Below are 20112 nucleotides of genomic sequence, written 5' to 3' on the forward strand. Positions count from 1 at the left end.
CAGGGAGTTGTAGACAAGACGCAATAATACAAAGAGTCCATTATGGACTCTTGATACAGCAAAACAAGAACAAGGAAGACTGAAAAGAAGTGCATTATTTTGGTCAATATCAAGAGTGCATAATTTATGGACTCTTGTCACCAGCATCATGGACTCTTGATAATAATATGCAGATGTATGACAGTATGTGTTACGTAACGTTTACAGCAGCTGTGAATAATGTGAAAAAAACAGGCATGCAAAAGTGTGTTTGGCAAAATGCAATATTCTAAACACAAACTGCACCATCACCAAACAAATGAACCTGAAGACTTTGAAAGAGTAAAGGTTGGTGTCATGGTCCAGGTCAGCGTCGGTCCGGTGTGCCTTGCATTTGCAGCGATAGGCCAGATCTGGTAACACTGTAAACTCTGGAAACCCATGTTCCGGCAGCGTTCGTTGTCAATACTTGTATTGAAATATTGGCAGTTTCAGTAAAATTCATTTTTGAGTTGATACCAGTTTCTCTCAACTCTAGCTGAAGTGTTGCTCAAGCTCAGCTGCAGCAATGGCAGACAAATTGGAGCCTTCGGAAAGCCTGATGCCTGTAAGGTGGAATGCCTTTCAACGTCACAGAGAAGCTGCTAGTTTGTCAGTTGTTCTGGAATGCAAGAGTGTTTTGTATTCTTTCTGCTTTAGAAAATACGAGCATTGATTGACCCACCTAACATTGAAGATGTGAGGCCAAAGGGGAAAAAGCTGGCGGAACGTGAGGCGGAGGCTGTACCATGGAAAAGCAACCATGACCACTGTGACTTTTGTGGAGAAGGTGGAGACTTGCTGTGCTGTGACAAGTGTCCCTGTGCATTTCATCTGGCTTGCTGGTATGTTATTATTTGCGCCAAAACTATGAGGTGTGGATTTAAAGCTAATGTCTCAGTTTGAGCCCTGCAACTGATACTGCTGGCACCTGTTTGCATTCTACCTCAACATGCAACGTGTTTATCGATGTGGTCTAGGTCAGTTGACGGCTTTTGAATATGCAATGCTGAGATTGTGGATATGAACGGACGGCATACCGTTTCAGTTTCAGTTTCTGTTATCTTATTGTTTTACAGCTTGGCACATCCCAATCATTATCCTCTTCTTACCATGTTCTTCTACTTGTAGTGAGCCACCTGTAGATCCGGACAACATTCCCTCAGGAGACTGGCTTTGCACTAAATGTCGACCTGGTTTGGTAAGTCAAGTCCACACACATTTCTAGTGATATGCACCTACTCTATATGCTTATAGATCTTGTCACATCATGTCTGTTGAACACCTGCACAAATCCGCCCCACTGTGGTGTAGCCAGTCCACGGTGCTATGCCCGCAATGAGTGATATTGCTACAACCATGGCCATACCAGAGAGTGTACAGTGGTCCCTCTATAATCCGGCACCGTTTGTGCCACGGAAATCTGCTGGATTAGGGAGGGTGCTGGATTAACAAATCTGATCTACTGCTGCAATGTGCATGAAGAGGACATTTGGCTACTGAAAATTGTGCTGGTTTATCGAGGGTGCTGGATTATAAAGTGCCGGATTAGAGAGGGACGACTGTATATTTAAATCATGGGCACACTACAATGTAGTCTGCAAGCAAGAGTATCACATGAACTGCTTGCATACTTCAAACTGGGATATGAATCTGGTGTAGATGCTGGGTTAGTGGCTTTTAACTCTATGCTTTTGAAATGCACTACAGTAATGTCAGGCGCCGGAGAACGGAGCGCCGAAGAACGAACAGCCTAGAATTTTCTCGAGCACAGCATACCAATGTATCCACGTGACTCCACTGTCCATAGACTGTAGTACATGAAAATAAGAACGGTCTAGGCTGCAAGGCTGACACCCCAGTTCTTCGGCGACCGACAGTACTGTACAATTGAACAACTCCGGGTTTGTTGGCATGTACCGCGGTTGAACAGCGCAGGGTTTGTTGTGACACGGTATCATGCTCAAGTGTAGGCTAGCGATATGTTTGAACGGACCCATGCCTATCCTACATACGCTGTCAGTGGTTGCAAATCAAACATTGGTTTCTAGCATTTCAAGTATTTTGTTTCTTGTCCTATTCTTTATGTTGTTGTAGACACCTAGTCTGAATGTCATCGCCCCATTTGATGCTTTGGTGAAGCAGTGCCTGAGGCGCAATCCCACATCTTTTTCCCTTCCTCCCGAGTACAGCTTCAATACATGCTTACCAGGTGAGCCATAGATCAAGTGATCTGATGAGGGGTTTAGTTTGGTAGTGGCGTTGCCCTTTCTGCTTGATGCAAATTGTTCTGGATCTTCTGCGAATACCTGCAAAATCAGAACTATATCGAGGTGGTATTGGTGTGTAGGTACACTTGCCTTTCTCTCTCTCTCTCTCTCTCTCTCTCTCTCTCTCTCTCTCTCTCTCTCTCTCTCTCTCTCTCTCTCTCTCTCTCTCTCTCTCTCTCTCTCTCTCTCTCTCTCTCTCTCTCTCTCTCTCTCTCTCTCTCTCTCTCTCTCTCTCTCTCTCTCAGAAAGTAGCTGGCACTGGCTGCCAAACATATTCAGTGTCACATATACGTCAATGTGTACAGGTTTCATGGCTACAGATTTCCGAATCACCCCATGCTGCCTCAACCAGATTGCCTGTCTACATGTACTTACTAATACTCTACTGTATTTACTACTGTAAAAGCCATTATTCTAACGAGACGCATATATAACGATTTCCTAAAATTGACTGGTTTACGTATACCAAAGGTAACGATTCTCACTCATTCTCAACGCTCAACAGCACCAGTTTATGTATCGATTTCTGTATAATGATTTCTATTTTAACGACAGATTTCTCCTCGTTAACTCGTTAGAATTCACACCGTGTTATATGTACCGGTATGGCTTTTACAGTAAGTGTCTAGTAAAGATGTGAGTGTTGTGGTGGTTTCTCCGCACTCTACTGGCATTCTTTGAGTCAGTCTCCCCAGGCTCTCTTGAAAGAGCATTACCAGCACCAGGGTTCCTATTGCTGTAACGTGTTCCTAACTTGCAGTGCTGTGAGAATGAGCTGTGTGGCATTGTTTCTTGTGGGTGGTGTATACTTCTTGTTTTGATACGTATATGTAGGTGGCCGTAAGAAAAAGAAAGCTGGCGAAGATTCTCGTTCTAAATCTAGCAGCACGGGTGTTCTGATTGTACCTCCTTCGGCCACAGCTGGTAACGCTCCTGTGTAAGCTTTCTTTCCTGTTCCATATCCTCTCTCTCACTCTCTCTCTCTCTCTCTCTCTCTCTCTCTCTCTCTCTCTCTCTCTCTCTCTCTCTCTCTCTCTCTCTCTCTCTCTCTCACACACACACACACACACACACACACACACACACACACACACACACACACACACACACACACACACACACACACACACACACGCACACATGCTTGGACTTGTTCGCTACATTAGCATTGTTTAAAAATATCCACTTCCACCAGTTTCCATAACATGTAGATGGTGATGGTGTGGGTATGGGTGTGGATATGTGTGCGTGCGCCTGTGCATGTGTGTGCGTGTGTGTGTGCGTGTGTGTGTGTGTGTGTGTTCGCGCTTACATGTGTGCGTACGTGTTGCGTGCATGTGTGTGCACGTGGCTGTGTATACAGTGCCTCTTCGCCGTCTCCTATCGATGACGATCCTGACTACTGTGAGGGCGATCGGAGTGTGCGCGATTTCTGCTTTGTGTGCAATAAGTAAGTCAATGTTGATAGCCAAAGGTTTTTGGCTGGTATGTTTGGTGACCCGTCCCGGTCTACAGTGCGGATCGGGTATAGGGTTGTCGGCTATAGTAATATACCTCTTATAGTGATCGTATTCTCAAATTCATTTTCGTAAACCACCCCTTTCTATACATATCGGATCGGCTATAGTAATATATCGGCTATAATGATACAATTTCTTTGTCAAAATGATTTTATCGCATACATTTTCATCGGCTATAGTGATGATGATAAAACATCAGGGGCGTACGCCGCTCGCCTCCAGGAGTGGTTCCCTTGCCAACTGATGAACCAACATTCCACACAATTGAAGTGCTGTTTTTCGTATCCTACGGAGTTTCTGCATATTCTCTTCAGACTGGGTGAAATTAACATCCACAAGCTGCTGGAAGATGTCATTGCTACGCATTTTTGATTTTTTTAAACTGAACTTTCCCCGTTTTATGGATGTTTTGTTCAGCATGACGATTGCATGCAGTCTTGAAAGCTGGCTTAATAAGTTTCGAATCATCTGGAGCAAACATCACACAGGGCAAGCAGAAGCCACCATTGCACGCTGGTCAAAAGACTACGCAGGGTAACTCCTCCAACAAGGATAGTTGAAAGCGGCGCTGTTTGCCATCCGTCTGGACACGCCCTGGGAATGAAATCCTTCGCCTTCGGTGGCGCACAATGATTGTCGATGGCGGAAATCTTTTCCGTGTCCGGCAAATTTCGGGGGACTGGATTCCACTGTGGACGTAGACGTTCAGAATATCCCTTCCAACACATATCCCTTCCAACACGCTCCCATGTCACTGAAGTAAGTTTTGGATGATCCAGCAGCTTCCGACAACGGTCACTCTACAGCTTCGCCGACGATTTCTTCCTCAGCGCTGCTCGTTGCATGCAGACTTCGCTTGCAAGTCAGGTGCGTCTGCATTCTCATCTATCGCTTGACCTGAATAGAGCGTTGGCCCTCTCGATGTTCACACTTCTTTTCCACAAAGCGAAAGCATCGTCGAAAACACGACCAACTTTGTCAAAACAAACTGCAAAGGAAAATTTGACTCGGAGATCGAGGAATCCGGCAATGTAAAGTAGCGACTTTGTTGAACCCAGTTCAGTCAGTAGACTCATGGCCCAGTCTACGCTGTGTCCAGGTGTCCCAGTCCCAGCACCACTTTTACACCTGGGCTAGTCACCGGTGCACCGTCCTCGCGGCCTCGGACCATCAGGCGGACTCCAGGCATGCACTGCGAGCGCTGGGCCTGGATCAAAAAATTCTCCGCACCCATATCGAATTTTTTTACTGGTTCCCGGGCATCCCGGGAACCGCCCTGTGTACGCCCCTGAACATTATACATGGACATGGCGAGATCTGATCGCGGCAGTCAGGAAGCGCTGGTACGACTATGATATCCCTTGGAGGAAATTCGAAATGTGTGGCGTTGGCTGTGCTTGTTGTTCCGGGGCATCCTCGAGCGAGAGCGGAGGCAGTAAAAGAACGCATTTGTTGAGCACAGCAACTCCTTGAAAACTCATGTCAAAAAGTCACGAAGTTTTTGTTTCCGCAGGAAGCAGCTCTGCACTGCGCATACTGCACAGTCACATGCACAGCACGCTTCTGCACGCTGCACTGATTCGAATGACACCAATAATGTCACACCATACACGCATATGTCAGGCATACCTAAGTATGCATATCGCCAAGAGTAGATAAACAAGAGTGTGCAACTCCAGCTATGGGGTCTGCGACGGCAGAACTTCACATCACGTGATGAACCCGTGCACTCTAGTGCATGATAGATACTGGGTTGTACGCAGCCCAGCTTTGGGTACAACTCTCTTGTGGTCACTTTGCACTGTTTGCCAGCATAACCTTTTGAACCATGTCACGTGATGTGAAGTTCTGCCGTCGCAGCACAGCATAGAGGTTGTGCAGGCAGTTGCACACTCTTGTTTATCTACTCTTGATATCGCCTGTAGTAATATATCGCCTGTAGTAATATATCGCCTGTAGTAATATATCGCCTATAGTGATATTTTCACGAAAATCAAACACCAACGCTATAGCCGATCTGTACTGTATATGTTTCATGATAATTTTACTGTTTCCTAGCCTCGGTTGGTTTGGATGGTGGAATTGATGGACCGCCAAATTCTGATATGGATCATGCCCTCGAAGTTCTTTGTCCAATCACGGAGGCCTTTGATGTCCTCACCCATGTTAGTGCTGCGTGATGCGTGATGCGTGATGCGTGATGCTGATGCTGATGCTGATGCTGACCGACGTCCCTCTTCACTCTGTATTTCATGTGATTGCAGGACTAAACGAATTGGCTGTATGGTGTACTGCGACTTCTGCCCTTTGGCTTTTCATCTCGACTGTCTGGACCCACCATTAACTAATGTACCTGGTACACTGTGGATGTGCCCTAATCACGCTGAGCACCATGTACCTAGCTTCAGAAACCCACTACTTTCGGAGCGATGTGCGGCTATGGAAGAAACATCTAAGCAACTCAATCGACAAACGGTTTTGCTTGATTTTCTCAACGCCACCAGAAGGTACGCCTCGGGCTTGCTGTAATTTTGACCCTATATTTGTATGCTGTGTTGTGAATGGTTTATGAACGTTGCAGTGGGGGGGGGGGGGGGAGCTGAAGTATGGTGGTTGATTCCTCAGTCCTGCAAACCTTTCTGTGATGCTTTTCCAGCAAGGGGCGTTATATCTAGCTAGTAGCATAGTTTGCGCTATCATCAAATTTAAGTTTTAACGCGTTCTGTTGCGTATGGCTATGCTCAGGGCCCCATCGCCTACACCACCGACTGATTCAGTATCTTTACCGAAGCGCAATGCAATTGAGGTGAGTGGACATGTGGAGGCAGCTCAGGGCCATTTCCCCAGGGTGAGATCCAGCTATCTGGACTCTGTACGCTTCTCAAACACACACACGCACACACAAACACACACACACACACACACACGCACAAAACATGTGCGTGTGTGCGCATACATACACACACTTACTCGTACAATAAGACCGGCTGTTTTGCGTCAAAATTTATGGAACTACATGTACGTGGTTGCCAGACATGCTATGAGTCAGTGGGCCTATGATACTGAGGCTGGTCGCTACTTTTGGTAGTGATAAGGAGGATGGCAGTCAGTGCTCAAGTTGCCAGATGCACTCTCAGCTGCACTGTATCTGCGCAGAAAGCTAGAATTTAGGTCCCATCCAGTGCTTGTGTGTTGATTTATGGGCCAGTGTCCCGCATCTCAAGTCTATTGCCTCGCGCAATTTGCAATGGATACGATCAGCCTCTCTAGCAACCACCCGCACAGTTTTTCTATAGGGCAAGTCACACCTACTTCTGCTGAAGTGATAACTTTGGAATTGAACACTGAGGGCTGCATGTGGTATCCTAACGTAATCGTAATGCTTACCACAGTATTGTTTTGTAGCCATGCTCTCCCATTGGCTTACTGTCTATTTGTGATGTGTGGCAAGGCACGTGTGAAATTGAGGGATCGAGAAAGCTGATAGTAGCGCGAGCCAGGCTGAGGCGACACATTCTGTTTCCACTTGCATTATCACTCACACCGTTGCTGACGCCTTTCTTCGCAGTGCAGCATATAGTGATTTGCAGTCCACTGGTGCTGTTGGCATGTTAGCTGCCGCTTTTCATACATTGCACTGAGATTGGCGCCTGCTTCTGGTGTGAAAATTAACAGATTACCAGCAGAATATGTATTATACGCTCCTTGTTATTCATTGTACTTGATTATGGTCAAGTTGCAGAGTGTTGTAATACTACAGTAATTTTGTTTGGATTCGCAGTGCCTTTTGGAATGAGTGTGTCCACCTGACCAGTCTTATACTTCGATGAAACTGCAAAGAAGCCAAAAAATATCTGACTGTCTTGTGGCTCTTGTCAAGTAAGTACTTTTATCTTTTTTCCAATTTTTTTATTAGAGCTCTTGAAGGTTCTTTTTCACTGAGCGCAGCCAACATATTGCGGGACTAACACAGATTCATGTTGTTTGCTTAAAGGGGAAGTTAAGGCAAAAATTAAAATTTCACCAGTTGTAGTCTTCGGGGTGCTGAGTCGAATGGTCTTGGTCCGAGAAAGCTGAGACGCTCCCTTCCTACTTGAATCCCAATCGAACTCGCGCACTTCCACCGAAAATGGGTGACTGCGCCCTATTAGATGGGGATTTATATGCAAAATGTCACTAAAAGCGCCATTTCGTTCTTATAAAAGTACGGATGACCGCGATTGGCCCATATGTTGTAGTCTTTTGGACGCTGAGTCGACTGGTTTTGGTCCGAAAAGGCTGCGATGCAGCGTTCCTCCTTTATTCCCAATCGAACATGGTTGAACAAGCGGTCACGTGCTCCTGCGTACACCAGTCACCTGGTCACCGTGCCTGCAGGGTACAACTTACTAGCCTGTTTGACCTTTTTTGGGTGCAGCCCTGTCACTCGAGTTGAACTCGAGTTGAACCTTGGTGTGAAAGTTGTCGCCGGCTGGCGTGGTGACCAGGTGATTTGGGCACCCAGGAGCACGTGACCACTTGTTCAACCATGTTCGATTGGGAATAAAGGAGGAACGCTGCATCGCAGCCTTTTTGGACCAAAACCAGTCGACTCAGCGTCCAAAAGACTACAACATATGGGCCAATCGCGGTCATCCGTGCTTTTATAAGAACGAAATGGCGCTTTTAGTGACATTTTGCATACAAATCCCCATCTAGTAGGGCGCAGTCACCCATTTTCGGTGGAAGTGCGCGAGTTCGATTGGATTCAAGTAGGAAGGGAGCGTCTCAGCTTTCTCGGACCAAGACCATTCGACTCAGCACCCCGAAGACTACAACTGGTGAAATTTTTGGAATTTTTGCCTTAACTTCCCCTTTAACTCCTTATCCACATGGCTGCGTACTGCTGGTGTTGTTGTGCTTTGTCTTGTGCAGGTGCCAGCATCAGTGAAGGTTCTGTACCGTCAGCCCATGGCATCCAGTGACCAGTGTACTCTTAGTCAACTTTGCCAAGCCGCCAGCACCTCCAGTGCCAAAGCCGCTAGTCGTGCACGTACGTCTGCACTGAAGGACATTGCTGCTAAGGCTAACACCGGTGCCGAGCCTGGAGCAACTGGCCAAGAGAATCAAGAGGGTGCTGGAGATTGGTGGGGAGATCGACCAACTGTCAACGTCCAGGAGCAAAATCAGGTAAGCCACTGTGCGCAGGGCCTGATTTCTGTTGGCTGTGTGGGTAGTCCTACTGTAATTCTTTGCTAATCAAAACACAATGCCAACACCCTTTTCGTCCTCCAGGTTTGGGTAAACACATGTCATCATTGTGCACTGGCCCTACTCAAATCAGTATGTTTACTGATTTGATTCCAGGTGTTTCTATGTAGGCCAGTCAAATTTCACGTCTACGTGCAGTGGGCCCATGTTGGAAATTAGGCTTGTACAATGAAACAGGCTTCTGTATGAATAGAGACTGGAGAGGAACATATAGATACAAGTACGAGTTAAGACTAACTGGCCACCACTGTAACTAAATACTATCTACGGTCAGAGTGTGTGGGCAGGCGTGTATGTACCGCCATATTGCGAGGTGTGTATTTACCACCAGTCAGAAAGTGCAACAACTATATCCATATCCATTATGTTCCTTTCCTTTTCTCTATCTATCATTGGCTCAACATCCGAGCTTCTATGATAGAGGCTTTTATTCAGTGATTTTTTAAGTGTAAATTATCGTGTCCGTTCCCGAGGGAACTCACGACGGTCGCTGCCACCCGGTAAATCCATATTAGCATGCCTACATTGTAGTAATGTCATCTTGATGATTTTGGATTTGTTTCCAGTGGCTGGAGGGCGTTGTCCGTGATCTATACAATCCGTCAGGACCGTCCGATTCGATTCCAAGTTGTCAAGCAATGTCTGCATCACCCACATCAGGGGTGTCCCATTCTGTTCCTGAATCAGCATCTTCTTCAAGCCGACACTCTGAAGACTCATCGTCTTCCCCAGTTGCTGATGAATCGAGTCCAGCTGATGTTCAAAGATCATCCTCTTCCTCCCCTACCTGTAGCTCCAAGGTATGTGTATGTGTCACTGTGTGTGGGGTGGGGAGTGACACACACACACACACGTACACACGTACACACACACACACACACACACACACACACACACACACGTACACACACACGTACACACACGTACACACACACACACGTACACGTGCACACAATCTTTTGTAGCTAGGTCTAACTCAATGCCTAGCTGCGTACACATTCTTTCTTTTGACCCGCTGTGTGGTTGCTGCCTGTATGTTGATGTTGATTAGGGTGATGCCAGTCCAGCCTCTCTCCCTGTGACGACAAGTTCTTCACCAAGTCTTGCTGCCTCGTCACCCACAGTTGCATCTGTAAGGAGCACAGCTGTGGCTAGTGGTAACAGTAGCAGCGCGGGCGCTGTTGTGACGTCATCACCAGCTGTGGTTGACCGCCATCAAGTGTGCAGTGCCTCCTCTCATCCTGCCACCACCGCCACTAACAACTCCAGCGCATCTGAGCTGCCCCATCCAGCACTGGGGCCTCGTCGTGCCAGAAGAGGAGATCACGAGCCACTATCCACTATGCTGCATGTCCTGAATGCCAACATGCTTCCATCTGTGGCTGCCAAGGACACGAACGCATCTTCACAACGGCATGATGCTATCCTGAACGACCACCTGGGATATGCATGTATGTTTATGTCTGCTTCTTGGCACTTGGCAAAATCAGAAATTTGATCATCTGACCGACTTGTCACTGATGTTAACCTGTCTTCTCAGTAAGCGTGTCCGGCTGCCTTTACACCTGTGATTACTCGTGCCATGTCTTGCACCTACTGGCAGCCATGTGCATGTTGCTAGTATGTATGCTATGGTGCACTGATACATCTGAAGTTGGAGTCTGTTCTTGTCTTTGTCTGCTGTATTATCTCCAGTGCCTGCGGTGGATAGATTAGACTCACGTCTTTTGCATCTTCTGGCCGCCCAGCGTTTGCAGCAGATTGTGTCCGGCAAGTATGTGCATGATGCGGATAATGACACGTCCTCAATAACAAGAGAACATGAGGAGGCTATGGATACAGCGCATGCGCAATACCAGGTAACTAAGTGTGTGTGTGTGTGTGTGGTGTGTGTGTGTGTTTTCGATTGTCGCTTTTGTTCCTGTGATTTTGGTAAAATATTAAAGATAAGCAAGATGATGTTCCTAGTGGCGCAGTCATAGAACCATTCTTGTGCCATTTATTGCTCTACGATTTGGGATTGATGTTTCCTTTGCATTCCTGGTGCTGCAGAGTACTTCGTCAGTCTTCTCAGAGTCGGCCTCGCCTAGCTTTGGTTCACGAGCCGAAGCTGCTAAGCGTTCAACTGCTGATTGCAATGGGGTTTCCCTTGATGAGCAATGGCGCGTGAAAAAAGGTATGTCTTGAACGTATGGCATTCTTGCGAATATGTGCTGAATGTGTCGACCAGGCAGATGTGCATAGTGCTCAGCCTCATTGCCATGTCCCTCTATTAGTGTGCGGCCGCTGATGAGGATTTTCCAGATGTTAGCGGCCATCGTGAGTTCCCTTCGGAACGGAGACGATTTTCTTCTGCTTCTTTTTACTGAAGAGGATGCAACCAGTGCTGCTAGCAGTGAAAGACTACACATGTAGTGGTACCTTCAGGGCCAGTCGATGCGGCTTGAATAGAAAATAATGCTAGTGGTCTGTACGTGGTGTTCATGTATGGCAGGCTGCATCAGATAGCTGCAGCCATGATATAGACTACCTACTGCCACTGCTTGCACAGGCCAGACCTAACTTTAGCAACTGTCCAAGGGAGAAGCTTATCACGGTCTTCGAGCGGAGGTGGTCTCTGAAACCAAGGTTGCCTAGGGTCATTCGGTCGGTGCAAAAGAGAAATGACCGTACAGACCAAGCGGTGCACCAGATTTCAATTGTATATATGTGACATATTATTGTTCTTAGTCCGATGCTTGTGTTTTTGTGTCCTCTGCATTAGATGACCTGCTCTCTGCTAAAGCGCTGCTTTGTCCAGTGTCTTGCAATGGCTCTCCGTTTCCCGTCGCCAATGGATGTGTCTCCATCGGTGTTGGTAAGTTATTTCTTCACTGGAGCTTTGGGGCATACATGTACTTCGAGTACCTGATAATAGTGTGTGTGCTGCTGTGTGGTGTGGACGGTGAAGCTGGTGCTATATGACCAATGCGAAAACTGTGTGATAAGAGATCAACTGTAATTCAAAAATGCTTGAAAGCTGGCCATTTCAGGCCCTGGACCTGTATGTGCAGTACTGCTCACTGGGGCAGTACTGCAGGGCGCTAACTTGACTCGTGCGATCGAATTTCATTGAGCAGTACTGTATGTAGATGGTATTGTGAGTGTGGAATTACTATGAAGTACATGTAGCGTCTACAGTCTCTGGCACATATGATGATGCTGTGGTGTTGTTTTGAAGAACACAGCTACAGTCGACATACACTTATAACGATAATCTCTATAACGATATTTTAGTAGTTTTTTTCTCTTGCTGCAACTGCTGTTGTGTTCTTCAGGTGCAGACATGGACCTGTCCTTGCGCTTCTACTCACCGTGTCTACGTCTATCACGCAAGCATGCTTGCTTGTTCTATGATGAGGTAGGGACTGTGTGCACGCATAGCCATGCTTGATGCTGACCCCAATAACTATCAAGTTGCATACTATCTATCATCTACAGTAGAACGCCCCTATTCCAGGCACGTTTGGACTGGCCACTTTCCGTAACTGGGATTTCCCCAAAACTCAGAACATACCTACTGATTGCATGTGTGTAGTCACTTTGTTATGTCTATCAAGTTATTGTGCCATTTTTCGTTGAACTGCCAAGTTTTGTGACTCTACGGGTCATTCATAAAAGATGAGCGCTGGGTCTGGCGAATTCCCGTATTTGGCGATTTTCTTGATTTTATCGTACACAGTGTAGTGCCGCGAAATTTGAAATTCGAAAAAGGGTCCGAAAAGGTACCTCAAGTTCGAGTTCGAGCCGTACAATGTACTGTTGCAAGTGTAGTGAAACGGCCTGGATTTTCATGCTTTTTCCCAGTTCAATACTTTTGGGCCAAAACCTGGCCGAAATCATATTCTTGTTACGGCTTGCTCTTGGGAGAAATAGACTTCAGCAGCATAATTGGAAGAGCATTCCATGGGATTGGAACAAAATTGTGAAAAAAACTCAAAATTTGATATTTTTATGGCCAAAAGCAAGGATATAATCTTTTTTCTGAATGGACTGTAGAGGAGTCAGAAAGGTAGCCGGTAGACTGGAGATCTAGGGAGTTACATTATATTCATATTGATGGGTTTATGTTGTGAATTCTCATTGCTACTGTCCTATTACTCTATGCACGGTGTGCTCAGGACCAACACCAATACGAACTGCTAAGTTACAGCGAATTTGGCATACACGTGGATGGTGTTCTGTACGGCTGTGACGTTTCGCAAAGTGACTTGTCGCCGGAATCCGATCTTGTCACTGTGGATCATGTTCGTTCGTCCATGGGCCATGGCCCACGCACCAGGCGTGCCCAGCAGCGTGTAGAATCAGCTCGGCGGCGCTGGAAACAGCCACACTCCATGCGCTATCTGCAAGACTTGCTCTCGTATTGTGCAACCGAACAGGAAACTGAAGACGGGTCTACTGTCAATCTCGTAAAGGACTCGTCTGATCGCACAGGTTTTAGTGATAGCGATGATGAAGTGATGGCTGTATCCTCCGCAAATCTCACCAACACGACGGTCATCACTGAAGGTGATTCCCCTCCCAACAACCTTCAATTACCTGGTCTTCTGTCCCGTCCACCTCGCTCTCCATCACCTTCAGCTAGTGCATGCCTGACCCCGATGGAGAACTTTTCCTCGTGGATTCAGAGGCAAGATGCTGTGGTGCGCTCTGCTGGCTTCTGGCTGCCCAGTGAAGCTGAAAAGTGCCTGCCTAGCTGTTCATGTACAGTGGAGAATGGCGGTGTTGCCGTGTCAGGTTGCGTGCCCGGTAACTGGGAGGGCTCTGCGGTGCTGCGGCATGGCAGTAGCGTGCAGTTTGGTTGCCTGCGCTTTGTGTTCAGCATTGCTGGGAAGCCAGGTCATGACAAGCTTGTTAAGTCGCTGGTCAGCGTGCTACCCGACTCCAGTGACAAGATCTCCTCTGATGCACAAGCAACCAATGTAGCAAGCAAACCAACCTCTACTACATCAGTCTCAGGGTCTACCCAGATAGCATCATCAGTGAGTTCTGCTACAGTGTCATGACAGGTGTACACTGGTCATTTTCGTCTCAGTTGCTTGGACACTCTGTTACTTGTTTGTAGGTTTTTATTGTCATTACCAGGTGTTCTATACAGATCTCTATACTCGTGTTCCCGTGTCGGTATTTCGGGTAAGACATTTTTTGCTAGATTGTGTTTAGTCTCGTAGAGAATGTGCTTCGTGTGCTTCATTGATGCTCCGTGAGCCTGGTCCGTGCTCCGTTTGCCGCCTTGCACCAGCATTGCCAAAAGTGTGCTGCGAAATCTGTCCATGTTTGTATTCCTTAGACGAGCCTGCTCGGCTCAGACTTTTCTTTTGTAAATTGTTGGTTTCAGTCTCAACTAATCCTAAGTTCCTAACCTAACCCTAATAGCTCTTGACCCCCATCCCGCAAGAATTTCCTTATTCCATTGAAAATGAATACCAGTGTTGTGATATCAGTCTCTATTAAGAAGTCATGAAAACGATTATATGAGCCGTCAGATGCAAAAAGGTACCTTATGACATTTTTGGCCAAATTGAGTTAACGATTGTTTCAGATACAACCTGGTCAGGAGAGTGTCGTGCAAAAACCAGGTCCAAAAATCTCAATTCATCACCGAGTTACCCTGGAAACTATCCGGACTATCGATCACATATTCACAGAAAATACTTTTTCGAACGCGATTTTCTCAACTGCGAGCAAAACGTCATAAGGTACCTTTTTGCATCTGACGGCTCATATCGCTTACTCCGTTACACACTAAATGGGTACGCAATCATTGCGGAAAAAGTTGTGGGTGGCATGCACTAAATGGGTACGCAGTCACTGCGCAAAAAGTCGTGTATGGCATGCACGACGTTTCTCGGCACACAGCACTGCGAGAGCTGCTCCAGTGAGGCATGCGCCAAGTTGGCCAGACTTCCGAAACTGTCGTAGAGCACAATGGCATCTGGTTATAGTTTGTCAAGGAGGAAAACCCTTCGTGATGTATTTCCCAGTAACAAAATGTATTACAATCAAACCTCGCTTAACCTCACACATCCGTTTTCCACAAAAAATATCCGGATAGGCGAGGGAACCGGATAATCGAACACACATACTGTATGTATGCATGGCATATGCTGTAAATCGGTAAGCAATGATTTTCTTCCGGGTCGCAAGGGATCCGGATAAAAGAGGACCGGATACGCGAGGTCTGACTGTACTACTACACGTTAAAAAATGCAAGAACGACTGCAGAATTCTTGTTTACGCCAGCCATGCTCAATCCAGCCTTGTGAGTTAGTGCATAGCATTGCAATTTTTGGTCACCGCAGCAAGACACAAACACGTCTGTTTTTTTTCGGGGGAGGGGGTGAACAACAGGGAGCCGGTCCTAGAAACCCCTCGGTCTCGAAGAAGATTATGCATGAGTTTACGTTCCTCTACAATGCTGTACATATCAGTAGACCTGAGTAGGATACCATGGCTTCGTATTCCAGCTAGCTTCAGTAGACTGATGACCTTCTCGAGCTGCAGTACGCCACCCTGCTGCATTGTCCTGGCATGGTGCTGGTGAAGCTTTGTCCGCACCTCAGCTTGTCCTACCTGTTTACATGCACATGAACAAGGACATTACAGAATGTCGGTTATGACTGTGTTAGGGCAGTAACCCCTCAACTACAAAAATTAATACAGACCTGCATGATGTCTAGCTCTAATGCAAATTCGCTCATGAGCCTGAATGTATTCAAGCACACCCCGTGCGTATCACTTGTGTAGAGTCGCTCCTAGTAGGCCTACCTTTGTAAGGTCCGTGATAAGTGCCACGCACTCTGCACTGTCTTTCACAAGAGCCATTGCTATGTTTTCTTTGAAGAACCTGTGGCAGAGAAGAGGTATACATGTACGCAACTGTGAAGAGTACTTCAACATGTGTGCATGCGTGGATATACAGCAGTAATTACTCATATCGGTTGCTGAGTTTAGCACAACACCTGCTCATGCAAGCATACACGCATATGAGTGTATGCTGTGCAGCTTTCTATTATTGTTTTGAATGTCTTACCTACGCTGAAAGACGTCCAGCGCAGTATGCTGCTGAATGGTTATCTGCTTGCCGCATACTTGTAGTACAACATAGCAGTTGCGATGAAGTCGGATAAATTCTTGCACGCTGTTTCAAAGGAGAATGCAAAGGATGATGGCAGGTGGATCAGAACAATTCACAGTGGCGCGGCCACCAGGAAGTCATACCAAGCCTGGTTTGGGTCGAACTCACTGGCCTTCGTCACTCAAATATGCACTTCGCGTTGGATTTCACCTAGTGCAACTGTACATTGAAGTGGGAACGTGCACCCCCCCCCCCCCCACACGCACGCACGCACGCACGCACACACACACACACACTGTACTGTACTGCACTTGTTGCTCACTGCCAGAACTGGTCACGTGAGTCCCCCTGGAAGAGGGGAGAGAGACTCAAAAGGAATCTTGGAAAGATGACTCAATTGGTTATTGAACCGCCCAACGGCCGACACCCCCTGAAATCCCCAAAACTCTGGGTGGACTTGAAAATGATCCCACTTATGGGCTCACCACACCTCAGTAAGTGGGTGAGGACAAGGTGCAGAAAAAGGATTGATGGCATCAGGTATCCGTCCCGGGATTCAACTGCATGCAGTTGCCCCTGCCCCCAGTGAAGGTAATATGTGCTACTAATGTGAGTGGCTAAATCAGAGTGGATCTGATAAAAGCTTCACTAGCACCATTGATTACACAAGAGTTAATTTAGCCAGAGGCAGTCCATGGTTAACAGGTATGTATACTTCAAATAGAAAGTATATGAACCCTGGAACCAACAAAGGTGGCAGGTACAACATTACACCTTCAAGCAGCCGAGCCTGTTGGCAACAGACCCAACACAATCAGGCATAAGTGTACCTACCAACCGAACTAGCTGGCACACACACACACACACACACACACACACACACACACACACACACACACATGCACACACACACACACACACACACACACACACACACATACACACACACACACACACACATGCACCCCCCCCCCCCACACACACACATACGTATGCACGCACACGCATGTAAAGTGGCAGGAAAGCAAATAACGCAACCTCCTCGGTGAATACATTTGTGACAATTCAATGTGTACAATCATGTACATGTACCTTTTGACTATTGCAGTATTCAGTTGAGCAACCGTACCATCAGCTAGATTATTTGATGAGCTGGTTGTGCCGCTGCCACTGCTGCTATCCACTCCTACTGGTTGCTTTAGAACATGGATATCGTCAATATTGAGGATTAGAAGTGCTATGGATGGCGATGGTATAATGCATGATCTCGGCAAAACCGAGGTGGACACTACAGATTGAAGAGCACAAGCACGCGCACACATAATGCACTGGTGAATCAACCAATGGAAAAGTGGTCATGTTTGATTGGAACTAGGGCTGAACTAGGGAGTAGTACAATACCGGTACTCCCTGGGTTGAACGATGTATCGCAATGACTCCCAGATCAAGACCATTCGGCTTAGAATTCACACCCAGAAGACTACACAGCACTGGAGTCACCTGGTCACCGCGCCAGCAAGCGACAACTTTCACACCAAGGTTCAACTCGGGTGACAGGAGTGCACCCAAAAAAGGTCAAACAGGCTGTAAGTTGTACCCTGCAGGCGCTAGGCTAGGCACGGTGACCAGGTGACTGGTGTACGCAGGATCACGTGACCGCTTGTTCAACCATGTTCGATTGGGAATAAAGGAGGAACGCTGCATCGCAGCATTCTCGGACCAAAACCAGTCGACTCAGCGTCCAAAAGACTACAACATATGGGCCAATCGCGGTCATCCGTGCTTTTATAAGAACGAAATGGCGCTTTTAGTGACATTTTGCATACAAATCCCCATCTAGTAGGGCGCAGTCACCCAGTTTCGGTGGAAGTGCGCGAGTTCGATTGGGGATAAAGGAGGAAGGGAGCGTCTCAGCTTCCTCGGACCAAGACCATTCGACTCAGCACCCCGAAGACTACAACTGGTGAACATTTGATTTTAGGCTTAACTTCCCCTTTAATAACGTCTCGGCTACATTTTATATGTTTGATCCATACTCCACATGTACTACAATTGGAGACGTTCTGGAGACGTGTACGTTTATTGGGGAAAATACGGTACTTGTAGTAGGGTGTTGTACTGACGTGTCACATCACTGACCTGTCAGTGTCAGAAGAGGATACAAAAATAATGGCGGACTGTGGGGAGTAAGGGTCGTAGCAGATGTGCCGGTTATGGTGGTGATGCGTGTATAATGCGTGTGTGTGTGGGGGGGGGGGGGGTTATATTGAGTCCCAGTGAAAATCACCGCATACCCGGACCCTCGGGTATGACTGTCCGCTACTCCCCGGAAGATTGGGGGAACACGGACCTGAAGTCATGTAGGCAGGGTTCATCTCAAAGAACCCATCAGGCAGTCTCATGCCGTCATGGTACTGACCTCGCGGTTTGAGAACTTCGTGATCTTGCAGAAGCTTGAACAGTTGTCCTTGCGCAAGACTTCGGTGAAGTATCACCGGGTACTTTCGGGCCGGAAACTGCCGCTGTTGCTGAGGATCACCTCCTTCCTCCGATTCCATCAGGCGAGGGCGAACAAGGGACTGGGCAGTGGCGGAGTTGCAATGCTTGAAAAGTACAAACTGTTACTTGTACCAGTAGTATAGGCTATGTAACGTCAAGTAACTGCTGCGCTTCTTCAAAGTTCCAAAATAGAAATGTTTCACATTTAGAAAAGCGATCCTGTCAGCTTTTCTATTATTGTGTTCACATGGCGCTACCTAATGACACCGCTATTCAGACACGTTGTTTACGTAGCTACGTAAGTTTCTACGTAAGAGGCTCGGTACATACATGTACTCATGATCAACACGTGGCTTTTAGCCTAGTTCGCATGCGCTGATCCCAAACCGCGGGAATCTCCGAGTTTCAACCACCTCTGAAGCTTGGAGAGCTTCGAGAGCTTTGGAGAGCCTCCTAAAATTCGGAGAGGATATAAGAACAGCTCTCGAACTTTTAGGAGAGTCTCCAACTTTTCCGAGAGGATTTAAGAACGCACCCTAAATTTAGCTTTTCCGCTGCCGAGGCCTCCTTTTACGGAATACTCGATGACAGGTGATCTCTGAGTTGACCAGTTTCCTTCGATTCATTTGCTTATTATGCTCAGTGAGCCCTTTCACTAAATTTTACGGAAATGTGTGCTGATCTTATTCGGATTTAGATTCATTTTTATCTCTTTTCCCTTGTCTACAGTGTGCGAAGAACGCGAGTTCACCTTCTTGACGGTAAGGCTTATGTTAGATGTGTTGTCGAAATACTCATATTCATTGTACATTAGTACGTTACAAGTAATGCGCTGGTCAGTGGCATACTATCGTTGGCAGTTCCCAATCTGGAGGGAAAGGTTCAAGGACCCATTGACCGAGTTTGCAAAATAAATTCGCATATCGGGGAGAATCTCCAGAGTCTGGGCGTTTTGATTTGTGAGTACCACCGAGATTGCACTGCCCCAAATACAGTTTCGTGCCGCCAAAGCAAGAATCACGATCTGCAATCTGTTTGTAGTACCTGCAAGAATGTGGAGTACATGTACCGTACTTTCTCTGTTGCTGTTTCAGTTGCCGTCATGTTGCTAAAGAAAGGTTCAGTATAGAGAGGTTCTGCGAAACGAAAATTCGAACGAAGCTTCGCGACAGTCCTTGCGAAACGAAAATTCGAACGAAGCTTCGCGACAGTCCTTGCGAAAGTGTGTACGAATTTTTGCACGAACTTTGTGTTCTGCACATTTTCGTAGTTTGCGCGGGCCAAGTGCATGTACGCCATGACCTGATCTCACGAAATTTCCTACGACAGTTCATTTCGCGTTCCCTGCAAGTTTCGCGTCCAAAGTTGCGAAAGTTCGTGCGAAGTTTCGCACTTCATGACGTAGGCGAAAGTTTGTACGCATTTTCGTTTTGCA

At 46.9% G+C, this 20112-nt stretch overlaps 2 protein-coding genes across 2 annotated transcripts; one reads left to right on the forward strand and one right to left on the reverse strand.

Annotated features, from left to right (window-relative positions):
* Nucleotides 1-270: 270 nt before the first annotated feature.
* On the forward strand, nucleotides 271-14573 carry LOC135809389 (PHD finger protein 12-like). Its single transcript, XM_065322729.1, has 16 exons — nucleotides 271-586; nucleotides 679-863; nucleotides 1150-1219; nucleotides 2116-2230; nucleotides 3123-3225; nucleotides 3652-3738; nucleotides 6073-6315; nucleotides 6554-6614; nucleotides 8723-8977; nucleotides 9625-9858; nucleotides 10110-10509; nucleotides 10754-10917; nucleotides 11111-11234; nucleotides 11823-11915; nucleotides 12376-12458; nucleotides 13219-14573. Exons 1-16 carry the CDS (start codon nucleotides 548-550, stop codon nucleotides 14104-14106), a joined length of 3144 nt encoding a protein of 1047 aa, XP_065178801.1. The 5' UTR covers nucleotides 271-547; the 3' UTR covers nucleotides 14107-14573.
* A 256-nt stretch (nucleotides 14574-14829) lies between these two features.
* Nucleotides 14830-18876, reverse strand: LOC135810813 (uncharacterized). Its single transcript, XM_065324244.1, has 6 exons — nucleotides 18598-18876; nucleotides 17271-17466; nucleotides 16134-16241; nucleotides 15869-15947; nucleotides 15550-15673; nucleotides 14830-15035 (listed from the first exon to the last, which is right to left on the reverse strand). Exons 1-6 carry the CDS (start codon nucleotides 18734-18736, stop codon nucleotides 14893-14895), a joined length of 789 nt encoding a protein of 262 aa, XP_065180316.1. The 5' UTR covers nucleotides 18737-18876; the 3' UTR covers nucleotides 14830-14892.
* Nucleotides 18877-20112: the final 1236 nt, after the last annotated feature.

The sequence above is a fragment of the Sycon ciliatum genome, chromosome 2 (assembly GCF_964019385.1).
Source record: "Sycon ciliatum chromosome 2, ocSycCili1.1, whole genome shotgun sequence".
In the NCBI taxonomy this organism is placed as follows: Eukaryota; Metazoa; Porifera; class Calcarea; order Leucosolenida; family Sycettidae; genus Sycon; species Sycon ciliatum.

Bases quoted from the DNA above. Each gene is read 5' to 3' on its own strand.
- LOC135809389 (XM_065322729.1), top strand. From the start codon at position 548: ATGGCAGACAAATTGGAGCCTTCGGAAAGCCTGATGCCT. The intron at 3,226-3,651 runs GTAAGCTTTCTT...CTGTGTATACAG, and splicing joins ACAGCTGGTAACGCTCCTGT to TGCCTCTTCGCCGTCTCCTA. The intron at 10,510-10,753 runs GTATGTTTATGT...TATTATCTCCAG, and splicing joins CGACCACCTGGGATATGCAT to TGCCTGCGGTGGATAGATTA.
- LOC135810813 (XM_065324244.1), bottom strand. From the start codon at position 18,736: ATGGAATCGGAGGAAGGAGGTGATCCTCAGCAACAGCGGCAGTTTCCG. The intron at 17,467-18,597 runs GTCAGTACCATG...TTCAATCTGTAG, and splicing joins CGAAGTTCTCAAACCGCGAG to TGTCCACCTCGGTTTTGCCG. The intron at 16,242-17,270 runs GTACATGTACAT...CCTTTGAAACAG, and splicing joins AATACTGCAATAGTCAAAAG to CGTGCAAGAATTTATCCGAC.